We start from the raw sequence: 11,279 nt of genomic DNA, 5'->3' as shown, positions 1-11,279 counted from the left end.
CTGCAGTTTTACTACTGCTATGAATCGGGCGACCCCTGTGAAAGGGTTGTTCGACCCCCAAAAGGATCGCAATCCACAGGTTGAGAACTGCTGCCATAGAGCTAGTAGGCACACGTGCATTTGAAACATATAGTATAACTAAGGGACTGAAACTGTAACTTATTCAAATAACCACATATGGCTATTGGCTTCCATATTGAAGTAATACAGCTACATGTGATGTCTGAACTTACAATTTAAAAGGAAAAATTAGTGTTCTAGTTTTATTTCAGTTTTTTTTAGTAGTTGGGATATCTTTACTTCATTTATCTCTTCTCATAAATCAGTGTACATTGACCAGGAATGTGGAACAGTCTTGCTATCATGCAGAATGCATTGGAAAGTTTATTATTACAGATGCAGTGGCTAAAATTTTATACCTTATCATTTGATATCCCTTTTAAAAATTATTTTATTGGGGGCTCATAAATTCTTATCACATACATTTTGTCAAACGCATTTGTACATATGCAGTGTTCTAGTTTTCATGCTGAGAAAGTTTAATAAATTATGTAGGGCATTCCATTAGGAGCAAAAAGACATCCATAACATGCTACATTAATAAAGGAGTTCTCAGGGCTACCAACCTTACAGTAGAGGTTGAGTAATAGTATATTTCTCTTACACAAGAAAAAAAAATTATGTAGGGCAAAAATTATATTTACAACAGCTGATATAGGATGCGTTCTTAAAACACTGATCACAAAACAATTATAGTTTACTTGTTTCTGTGGTATTCCACTGCCACAATGTTAAAGTTGTTAGGCGCTGTCCAGTCAATATTGACTTGTAGTGATCCTATGTGACCGAGTAGAACTACTTCAAAAGGTTTTCTTGGCAGTAGTCTTCACAGAAGCACATCTCCATATTTTTCTCCTACACAATTGCTGTGTGGCTTCACACCATACCTTTGTGTTAGTAGCTGAGTACTTAACTGTGTCACCAAGGCTCTATTATACATTCTAAAAAAAATGCTTGTTCTTAAAGTCCCTTTGTAGTCTCTTTATTTTAGACACAGAATTCTATTTATTCTCTTAAGCTGACGATAAAATTCTTTCATGGAAAAATTTCCACCAGTTATTTTAACTGGCAGAGAACACAAAGCTAATTCAATTAAAAAAATAAAAAATCAAGTTGAAAAAAAAAATCAAGCTGGAAGGTGGAAGTATCTCTTTTGAGACACACAAAAAGAATAAATGGGGGAGAGGTGGATGTCAGGTCATATCCAGGAACAAAAACTCAAGACCATCCAGGAACAAAAACTCAACTGTGATAAGATTTTACATTTGTATTAATATTACATTAACTGTACTATGGAAACTGGTTAAGAGGGAAAATGTATAATGTAGGAGATAAATGCTGATATGGTCTGGACTACAGTGCTGACAGGAGAGACAGAGAAAAAGGAAAAGCCTAAAGAAATGTGTATGTCTGAATAAAGATTAGGTGAAAGAAGATGAAACAGGGTTTCACTCCTGTGTAATGTGACTCAAGGAACCTTAGTGGCTCAGTGGTTACACAGTGAGGATTTTCTGTTCATGACATCTGTATTTGTGATGGGTGATGTTACACAGATAAAAAGTGATCAGTAATAAGAGGCCTTATAGAAGGGACTTTGGCATTTGAGTAGTCAGTGAGTCAAGGAAGTGGTTTTAAAAAGATATAGCTAAAGAGGCAGGAAATATGTGGATTTTAATAACTAGAATGCTAGTGTGATTCCAGGAAAATGGAGAGGTAAACACTGTTAAATGGATCCAAGAGGTAAACTTACTGGAAAAACTAAAGCCTATTAATTTAACAGTTCCTCAAGCTCCTTTTCATGATTGTCCCTTAAAGGATGTTAGTTAGTATGTATGTATTTATTTTAGAGGAAGCCCTGGTGGTGTAATAATTATTTGTTGGGTTGCTAACCACAGGGTCAGCAGTTTGAAACCACCAGCCACTCCTCTGGAGAAAGTAGTTACAATCATGGAAACCCATAATGTCCTATAGGGGCATTATGAGTTGGAATTGACACAACAGCAGTAAGAAGGGGCCTTTTCACTCTTCCGACACAACGGCTGGAGCCAAAGTGGGTGAACAAGTAAATGTGGTGAAGAAAGCTGATGGTGCCCGGCTATCAAAAGAGATAGTGACTGGGGTCTTAAAGGCTTGAAGATAAACAAGCGGCCATCTAGCTCAGAAGCAACAAAGTCCACATGGAAGAACACACCAGCCTGTGTGATCAAGTGGTCCCAAAGGGATCAGTTACCAGGCATCAAAGAACAAAAAATCATATCATTGACTGCACACCTCCATGATAGGATCGCTGAAGACAAATGGGTGCATAAGCAAATGTGGTGAAGAAAGCTGATGGTGCCCGGCTATCAAAAGAGATAGTGTCTGGGGTCTTAAAGGCTTGAAGGTGAACAAGCGGCCATCTAGCTCAGAAGCAAAAAAGCCCACATGGAAGAAGCACACTGGCCAGTGTGATCACGAGGTGCCAAGGGACCAGGTATAAGGCATCATGCAAAAAAAAGATGTGTGTATGTATGTGTATATATGTGTATATGTATATATGTATGTGTATATATGTATATATATATGCCATATTAAATGAAGGGGGAAGTGCAGAGTGGAGACCCAAGGCCCAAGTGTCGGTCAATGGAGATCCCCTCATAGAGGGGTTTAGGAGAGGAGATGGGTTAATTAGGGTGTGAGGTAGTACCGATGAAGAACACAGCTTTCCCCCAGATCCTGGATGCTTCCTCCCCCCAACTACCATGATCCGAATTCTACCTTGCAGGGCTGGATAGGGCAGAGGCTGTACACTGGTACATATGAGGGCTGGAGGTACAGGGAATCCAGGGTGGATGATACCTTCAGGACCAAGGGTGTGAGGGACGATGCTGGGAGCGTGGAGGGTGTGTGGGTTGGAAAGGGGGAACTGATTACAAGGATCCACATGTGACCTCTTCCCTGGGAGAGGGACAGCAGAGAAGGGGGGAAGGGAGACTCCGGATAGGGCAAGATATGACAAAATAACGATGTATAAATTACCAAGGGCACATGAGGGAGGGGGAAAAGGGGAGGGGGGGGAAAAAAAAGAGGACCTGATGCAAGGGGCTTAAGTGGAGAGCAAATGCCTTGAGAATGATTGGGGCAGGGAATGTATGGATGTGCTTTATACAATTGATGTATGTATATGTATGGATGGTGATAAGAGTTGTATGAGTCCCTAATAAAATGTAAAAAAAGAGGAGAAAAAAATGATTAGGGCAAAGACTGTACAGATGTGCTTTATACGATTGATGTATGTATATGTATGAACTGTGATAAGAATTGTATGAGCCCCAATAAATTGTTAAAAAAAGGGGCTTTTTAGAAATTTCATCTTCAAAGTTTCCCTGTATAAATATTAAATACATTTGTTATGTAGTTATGTGCATCTGTGATTTATAAAAAGAGTACAAACTCATTTTCAACCTGTAAGAAGTAATCTTCATCAAGGACACAGCTGATTTTACATGTAGTTTCAATGTAGTTCAATAGAATGCTGGAAACAGAAGACAGATTAAAGTGGTGGTGAACAGCAACTATAAAAACCCAAACCTTCTACCATTAATTGATTTGGATTCCTAGGGACCCTATATAGAATTTCTGAGACTAAATCTTTATAGGAGCAGATAATCTCATATTTATCATGTGAAATGGATAGTGGGTCTGAACTGCTGATCTTATGATTAGCGGGGCAAATGTTCATTCTACAGTACCACTAAAGCTTGTTGAGAATAGCAAGGATTGAAGAAAAAAAAGATAGGGAGAGTAGTTCATACATTCAAGAAATTTAATGTGAAATGGATGAGAAGATTAAGAAGAAAAGAAATGGGAGCAGTTCCTAAAATGAAGGGAGAATATTTAGTGCTGAAATAAAGGCATGAGTAGAGGAGGAAAAGACTGATAGTATAGGGAAGAAGGGACAATTGAAAGAATAAGGACATCAAGAAGGTACAAATGTAGGTTTATGTTCCCTATGTAATATGCTCACTGCCATTGCTCTGATTCCAGTTCAAAGTATTACAGAGAAGAACTGATCTCTATAGGGTATTCTTGACTGTAATTTTCCCAGAAGTAGATCAGCAAGCTAATCTTCCATGGTGTTGCTGGGTGGGTCAAACCACCAACTTTTCCATTAGTAGTGTACCACCCTGGTAGTACTGTGTAGGGAGAAACTATCTGAACAGGCCAAGAGTCATATTTCTCTTTTCTATAAATGCCAGGTACAACCGGGCTACTTAAAATCTCTAGTCCGCAACAAAGTTTAAAATGCATGGTGTTTTAATGTTTAAAAATGCTACAAGTCATATAATTCGGTTGTAAAGACTTCTTTCCTATTAAATGTCACTAAGCTTTCTTGTGATTTTTCACTTACGCATACATTCTAGTTTTCCTAGAACATCAATTGAAAGCGTCTCCTTTCCTTCCTATAATTAATCCTACGCCCTTGTCTTTCTTCTGTCACTTTTGGGGTCTTACTCCTCTCTTGAACTTTCAATCTTATTAAATTGCTTCTTAGCTTTCTGCCTAGAATCTTCAATGTGTCACCTACTCCTTGAAATAAACTCACTCATGCCCCAGCCATCACCGAGCTCTTCAGGCCCCAAATGATGGATTAGTCTGTTTGTAGTCTCCCACCTAGTCACTGGTTATTAAAATAGCTCTGACCAATAGCCCCCAATTTACAAGTCATCATATCCAGTGACTTCCTCAGAGTTCAACTTAGTCCTCTGACCCTTACACCATTTGAAGTAACCGATAACCTTCGCCCAAACAACTATCTTTTACTTCACCTTTACTTAAACTTCACCTTTTCTTTTTGCCTTACTTTATTTCTTCCTCGTATAATTCTCATGCCTGTTTACCAACCTTTCTATCACCTCCAAAAGAATGACTGCAAACTCGATATACTGCAAACTCCCCCAAAACTCAAGGGCAGGCCTCCCAATTGGGTGGTGTCACCACCTTCTCAGTCAACTTCAGTTTCGGATTCTCAAGCCCACTAAATGCAAGCAGCCACCACGCTCATTCCCTTTAGCACCACTGCCTCGTTCATCTCAACCAACGGCCGACGACCACCCTCCTCCCTGGGATCCACCCCCGGCCTAACAGGAAGTCCGCCCAGCTTCCGCGGCGGTTTCTCCAGACGAGCCGGGGCGGTGTGATGACACCACTGAGTGTGGGTGACAGTAACTTTTCCCCGCGCCAGACACAGAGAGGGACCCCAATAGCCTCAATCTTTCTAGGGCCTGAAAACCCGGGCGTTGATGCACGCTCTCTTCCGGCCCTGCTGACAGGAAAACCCGGAGGCGAGGCCCCACCCCACAGATCCACACGCGCCCCGCAGCTCAAGCTGGGCCTCGGAGCCCCGACTATTCAACCTGTCCCCCGGGTGCCGAGCTGTTCTGCCCGCAGCCCCTCCCGCCCCTCACTCACCCCGACACCTGGGCCCGGTCGTGATTCGGCGCCGGGTCCTCTCCGGACCAAGGCTGAGGCGGCTGAGAAGGCCGTGAGGACCCCGCCGAGGGAGTGCCCCAGGGATTGCCTGATGAAGAGCTTCACAGACACTAGCTCCGTAGCATTGGAAAGATCAAATGATCGGGAATACAGTCAACGATAGTAAGGATGTCTCTTGAGGTTTACAATCTAGACCTTTTAGTTCGCTCAGTTTCTAGAAGACTAGGGATTTCGTACCATCTGAATTCAGGCGCTCCGCAGCAGCCTGACTCGGTGTGGACTCCTCCACCGGCGAGGAGGCCGGCCGAGAAGGGGCGGGGACAGTGCTGGCTTAACCAATGAGGGAGGATAGGCACCGCTTGAGGTGAAACACCTGTGAAATGGCTCACTGAAGATTGATAAATACAAGGAAGCTTGGGGCCTGAGGAGCCCTGGTGGCGTACTGGTTACGTGTGGGTCTGCTAGCTTCCAGGTCTAAAGTTCGGAACTACCAGCCGCTTGGCGGAAGCTAGGGCTTTCCGAGTCTCTCGGAAACTAACGGAGTTCTGCCCTGCCCCTAGGGCGCTATGAGCCAGCACCAACTGGGTGACAGTTACATTTTGGGGCGTGGGGCCCGGGTAATCCGTCCCTGGGTTGGGACTGGCTGTGAAACCGCAGGAAGGAACCAATGGTTGCGGACGGGGAGGCGGAGCCTGGGCGGAGCCGAGAGAGGCTTAGCTTGGAGAAAAGGCGGCGGTTCCCAGGGTGGGCGGAGCCGGCGAGCCGAGCGGGTGGGGTGTGCTTCGGAGCCCTAGCGGAGTGAGCATGAAGATGGCAGCGCCTGAGGAACCCAAACCCAAAAAACTGAAGGTGGAAGCGTCGGGGGCTCTGAGGTGAGCGCCGCCCGACGCGGGGAGGGTGCCGACGGCCAGGGCCCACGTGGGGTTGCTCAGGCCCCTACGGTTATGTGCTGCCTGCCGGGGGCCAGCTCCGGCCACCGGCTCAGGAGCTGCCCACGTGGTAACGACCTTGGGTTTCCCCACGGGCGCCCACTCAATGTGTGGAGCCTAGCCGTGCCTGTTCCAGAACACCGCTAGCTCCGGCTGAGCTTGGCCAATCAGAGCGGCCCACTGGCGGGCAGTCTCCACGTGCTGGCCTGGGCTGGGGTGACCTGGGAGGATCTGACCAGTCCAACCCTTGCAGCGTTGTCTGGGGGAAAAGACAGCGACCGACAAATTCTTGGGGGTTTTGTAGACATTGTGGCAGAAGGGCACCTTGACCATCTTCATCACACACCCTGAAAGCCAGCACTTTTGCAGAGACTCAGGCCCTGTATCCGAGGCATGGTGGGGCAGCATTTGGCAGAATGGATAGAAAAGATTTATCATTTCGTTTTTCTTTGCATTTTTGGCTACAGTGGACAGTTATATAACCCAGTTTTTACAGTTATATACCCAACACCTACCTCAGATGTAATTGGTAGTGCGATTTTTACTTATAAAATGTCAATTAAAATATCCAATCTTCTTAAGTATAAAGTGTGTGCACAGTCTGATGATTTTTGAAATGTACTTTGGAAGGTAGTAACTTTTCTTTTTCAAAATAGACATACTAAACTGATTTTAAACTGTTGGCACTCTTGATTACTACCTTCCAAATAATTAAAAAGAAAAGGCCACTTACGGACTGGATTTTGTGGTCATGCTTTTTTGAGTGCAAGGGCCTTTAATACAAGTATAACAACCAACAAGGTAGAGCTATCTTGTTTTTAGCTGCGTGATCCATGATTCTTGGTCACCCCATGCACAACTCAGTGAAATACTGCCCACTCTTGCACCATATTCAAGTTCAATTACAGATCAGAGCATCCCTGACAGAGCAAATTGGTTTTCCATTCAACAATTCATACATATGAGAGGGCCACAGAAAAGATTGTGGAGATATGAAATTAAGAGGTGGAATTTTCCATGAACATTTTGAAATTCCCCTTGTATTACACTGGTTGTGTCACCATAACTTAGCATATCCCACTTACTTGCTGTATTTGCCATTTCCCCTGGTTCTTACTACTCCTTCCTGCTTCCTGAGCTATCTTTATGTTGATGTAAATGCTTAGCCCTTTTGTCTCTTATAGCTGATTATTCTAACTCTTGTTAGTGTTCAATTTTTAGGCCCTTAATTTGCTAAAATTAAGCCACAGGATTAGTTCAGTCCCAGGCTTCAAGGGCCTCTAAAGGCCATAATCTTTGGAGTTCCATCATTTTCTATTAGAATAGTAAGCCTGGTGGTTTTTTATTTTATTTTATGATTTTCTGGTGTTCTCTTCAGATAAGACTAATGCGATCTGTCATACATACTCGCTGCTGTTGAAACAAATTCTGAACAGCCCCTTAGAATTTCCAAGGCTGGAATCTCTACAGGGGAAGATTGATGGTGTAGTAGCACTCAACCACTAACTATAAGGCTGGTGGTTTGAACTAGCCAATTCTCTGGGAGAAAGATGTGGCAGACTGCTTCCAGAAAGCTTTGTAGCTTAGATATTTTATGGAGCAGTTCTACCCTGCCCTACAGGATTACTGTGTGTTGGAATCCACTTAGGGCAGTGGGGTAGCTAGTCTTTACTGAAGTAAACTGCCATCTTTCTCCTTGCAGTGCCTGTAGGTTCAAGCCAATGACCTTTGATCCTCAGCCTAAATACTTAACCACTACTCTACTAGGGATTCTTCCACCTTACATCGATAAAATGAACTTTAAAAAAAAACCAATTCAGGATGTCCTGTTTTTAATTTACAACATTCAAATTATATTCAGAGTAAAGAGTATGGGCTTTTAATTAAAACTCACGTGGGTTCTAGATAGGCTTTTCTACTCGGCCATAGAATACTTAAAAAATATATATATATATCTTCTTCACAAAACGTCCTTTATTGAATTGGAACACAGATATTAGCTCTCCTCCCTGTCCTAAACCTACAATCCTTAGGATTTTCCTTAAGACTAATACTTTATATTCAAGATTAATGAGGAGCCTTAGTGGCATAGTGGTTATGTGTTTGGTCATAAGTTTGAAACCACCAGTCACTCTGGCAAGAGAAAGACAGGGCTTTCTACTCCATCGAGAGTCACAGTCTCAGAAACTCACAGGGGCACATCTACCCTGTCCTGTAGGGTCACTCTGAGTCGGCATTGACTAGGAGGCAGTGAGTTTTTAGTTTTATTCAAGGTTAATGAGGAGCCCTGGCAGCAACATTGAGTTGCTAACTGCAAGGACAGTTCTAACCCCCTGTGAGTCAGCATCCACTAGATAACAGTGAGTGTATGTGTGAATGACTTAAGGTTAAATCAGAATATTGCTTCAGAGTATTGTTAGGTGCCAGCAAGTAAGTTCCAATTCAAAGCCACCCTTTCTTCACCAGAAGGAAACACTGGCCAGCCCTGTCATCCTCACAATTGTTCTTGCATTTGAGCTCATTGTTGCAGCCACTGGGTCCATACATCTCATTGAGGGCCTTCCGCTTTTTTTGCTCCTTTACTTTACCAAGCATTATGTCCTTCTCCAGGAACTGGTCTCTTCTGGCAACATAGCCAAACTATGTGAGAAGTTGTCTTGCCATCCTTGTCTTTAAGGAGCATTTGGCTTATACTTCTTTTGGCAGTCCATGGTACTTTCTATATTCTTTGCCAAAATCATAATTCAAATGCGTTGATTTATCTCAAGTCTTCTTTATTCAGTGTCCAACTTTCACATGCATGTGAGACAGTTGAACATACCATGGCTTGTGTCACATGCACTTTAGTCCTCAAAATACCATCCTTGCTTTTCAACACTGTGAAGAAGTCTTGTGTAGCAAGTTTACCTAATGCAATGCGTTGTTCGATTTCTTGACTGCTAATCATTGTGCATCCAAGCCTGATGAAATCATCGACAAGTTCTGTCTTTTCTCCACTTAGCATGATGTTACCTATTTCAGTTGTAAGGACTTTTACTTTCCATTGAGTGGTCACCATACTAAAGCCTGCAATCCTTGAGCTTTATCAGCAAGTGCTTCCAGTGTTTACTTTCTGCAAGCAAGATGTGTCATCAGCATATCACAGGTTGTTAATAAGCTTTTTTCCAATCCTAATGTTGAATGCTTCTTCATATAATCTAGTTTCTCTAATGATTTGCTAAGTATACAGATTGAATGTGCAACGGCCAGACTAGCCCTGCAAGAAATATTAGAGGGAGTTCTCTAGAAAGAAAACATGGCAGCCCAAGAATCCAAAGTGTTAATACTACACAACCACCTGAATACGTATAGTAAAATAAATTTACAATGAGATGGAGGGTCTGGGCTGCACAATTGTAATTGACAATAACGTAAAAATAAAATGGGCACGATTGGTATAGATAATGAGAATTTCGTGTTGCAGGGAATCTAAGTGATTTGGCAATGACAGTTATATAAAAAGACATTGTACTAATAACAAAGAAAAATGTAATCCTAAAAAGAACTCAGCTTTGAAGGTAGAGAACAAAGAATCCACAGGAAGGGGTGAGGGTGGAAGAAATGTTTAATCTTTGAAGTAAATTTTTCTCTATTGATAAATAATTGCAGTGAATAGAAATATGTTAAATATTCTAGTCAAGACAGGGTAGACAGGACCAAAAATATGACATGTCTATATGACATTAATAGACACACCTTAAGTACAGGTGCATAAATAGATTAAAGTTGGGTGGGAGAAACACCTGACATCACAAGTAAGCAGTAATCTAAAGTGAACAGGAGTGGCTATATAACAGCAAGTGTGATGTCAAAATTATGAGACAGAGGACATTATTTGCACCACTTTTTGATGATGGGTGGAGCAAATTTAAAAGGGCATAAATAGAAGGCTTGTATAAAATTAACCATTTGGACCTAACAGATGCAGAGCACCCCACTCAACAGTAGCACAGCACACACACTACTTCATTGTCCATGTCTTTGGTCTAAACTATTTTCAGACCCAAAGTCAATTTCAACAAGTGTAAAAAGATTGAAACCATATAAAGCTGGTAATCTGACAACAGAATGAAGCTACAAGTCAGTAACAACAAGGAAAGCTAAATAATTTGTTTGAAACTTAAAACACTTAAAATTACAAATCCATTGGATTATTAACTAAATAAAAAGTATACAATTTAGTAGCCAATGTGACAAATTGGAAGGGATACTTAATGTGCTTTGTTGCAGGCCGAAATATGGTGGTTTAATTGCAGAAAGCACTTGTGGGATTGAGCTGTGAGTGGCCTACCCACTTTATTTACAGCCCATTTTTGTTGAAAGAATGAGTAGCAGACGGGTGATAGCTATTTAATTAAACATAGTAATTTGCCAGACATTTTCTGAAATAAATTGCCTGTTGCTTCAAATAAACAACTGGCAGTGTTTGTTGCCATGACAAAATGTAAGTTATTATGCAGAAATTAGGATTATGGAAAACACTTTCCTGCCCCAGCTTTTCTTCAATTGCTATAGATGGTGACATTAAATGTGAACTTTTTGAATAATGCCGTATGCCAACATTTAGAAGTAATGCATAATGCATTATTTGGTGAACTAACGTCTTCCTAATGTTGGTTTAAAATCGTTCCAAATGGTTAAAAATTCATTATAAGTAAATGAGTTCAATTGATTTTAATGTAACTATAAAATAAGTGTTGGTGAAATTACCATTTGTCAAGTTTGGATGTTATCTCAAGGAAGTATACTTAGTTACCTGGAATGATATTAAAATCTTTT

General features: G+C 41.8%; 2 protein-coding genes and 1 pseudogene across 2 annotated transcripts in view; 2 read left to right on the top strand and 1 right to left on the bottom strand.

The window, feature by feature from the left end:
• AP3M1 (adaptor related protein complex 3 subunit mu 1) overlaps positions 1-5,802 on the bottom strand; it is a 28,472-nt gene extending 22,670 nt beyond the window's left edge. Inside the window, exon 1 of the mRNA XM_075534683.1 lies at positions 5,512-5,802. The gene's annotated coding sequence lies outside the window, so the exon portion shown is untranslated. The remainder of the gene's footprint in view (positions 1-5,511) is intronic.
• LOC142430140 (small nucleolar RNA U109) lies at positions 523-668 on the top strand (annotated as a pseudogene).
• Positions 5,803-6,264: 462 nt separating the features above from the next.
• Positions 6,265-11,279, top strand: part of ADK (adenosine kinase) — a 560,488-nt gene continuing 555,473 nt past the window's right edge. The window contains exon 1 of the mRNA XM_075534682.1: positions 6,265-6,404. Coding sequence (XP_075390797.1) covers positions 6,337-6,404 — 68 coding nt within the window. The 5' untranslated portion in view covers positions 6,265-6,336. The remainder of the gene's footprint in view (positions 6,405-11,279) is intronic.

This window comes from Tenrec ecaudatus, chromosome 16, assembly GCF_050624435.1.
Source record: "Tenrec ecaudatus isolate mTenEca1 chromosome 16, mTenEca1.hap1, whole genome shotgun sequence".
Taxonomy (NCBI): domain Eukaryota; kingdom Metazoa; phylum Chordata; class Mammalia; order Afrosoricida; family Tenrecidae; genus Tenrec; species Tenrec ecaudatus.
This window is presented reverse-complemented; position numbering and strand designations above follow the sequence as displayed.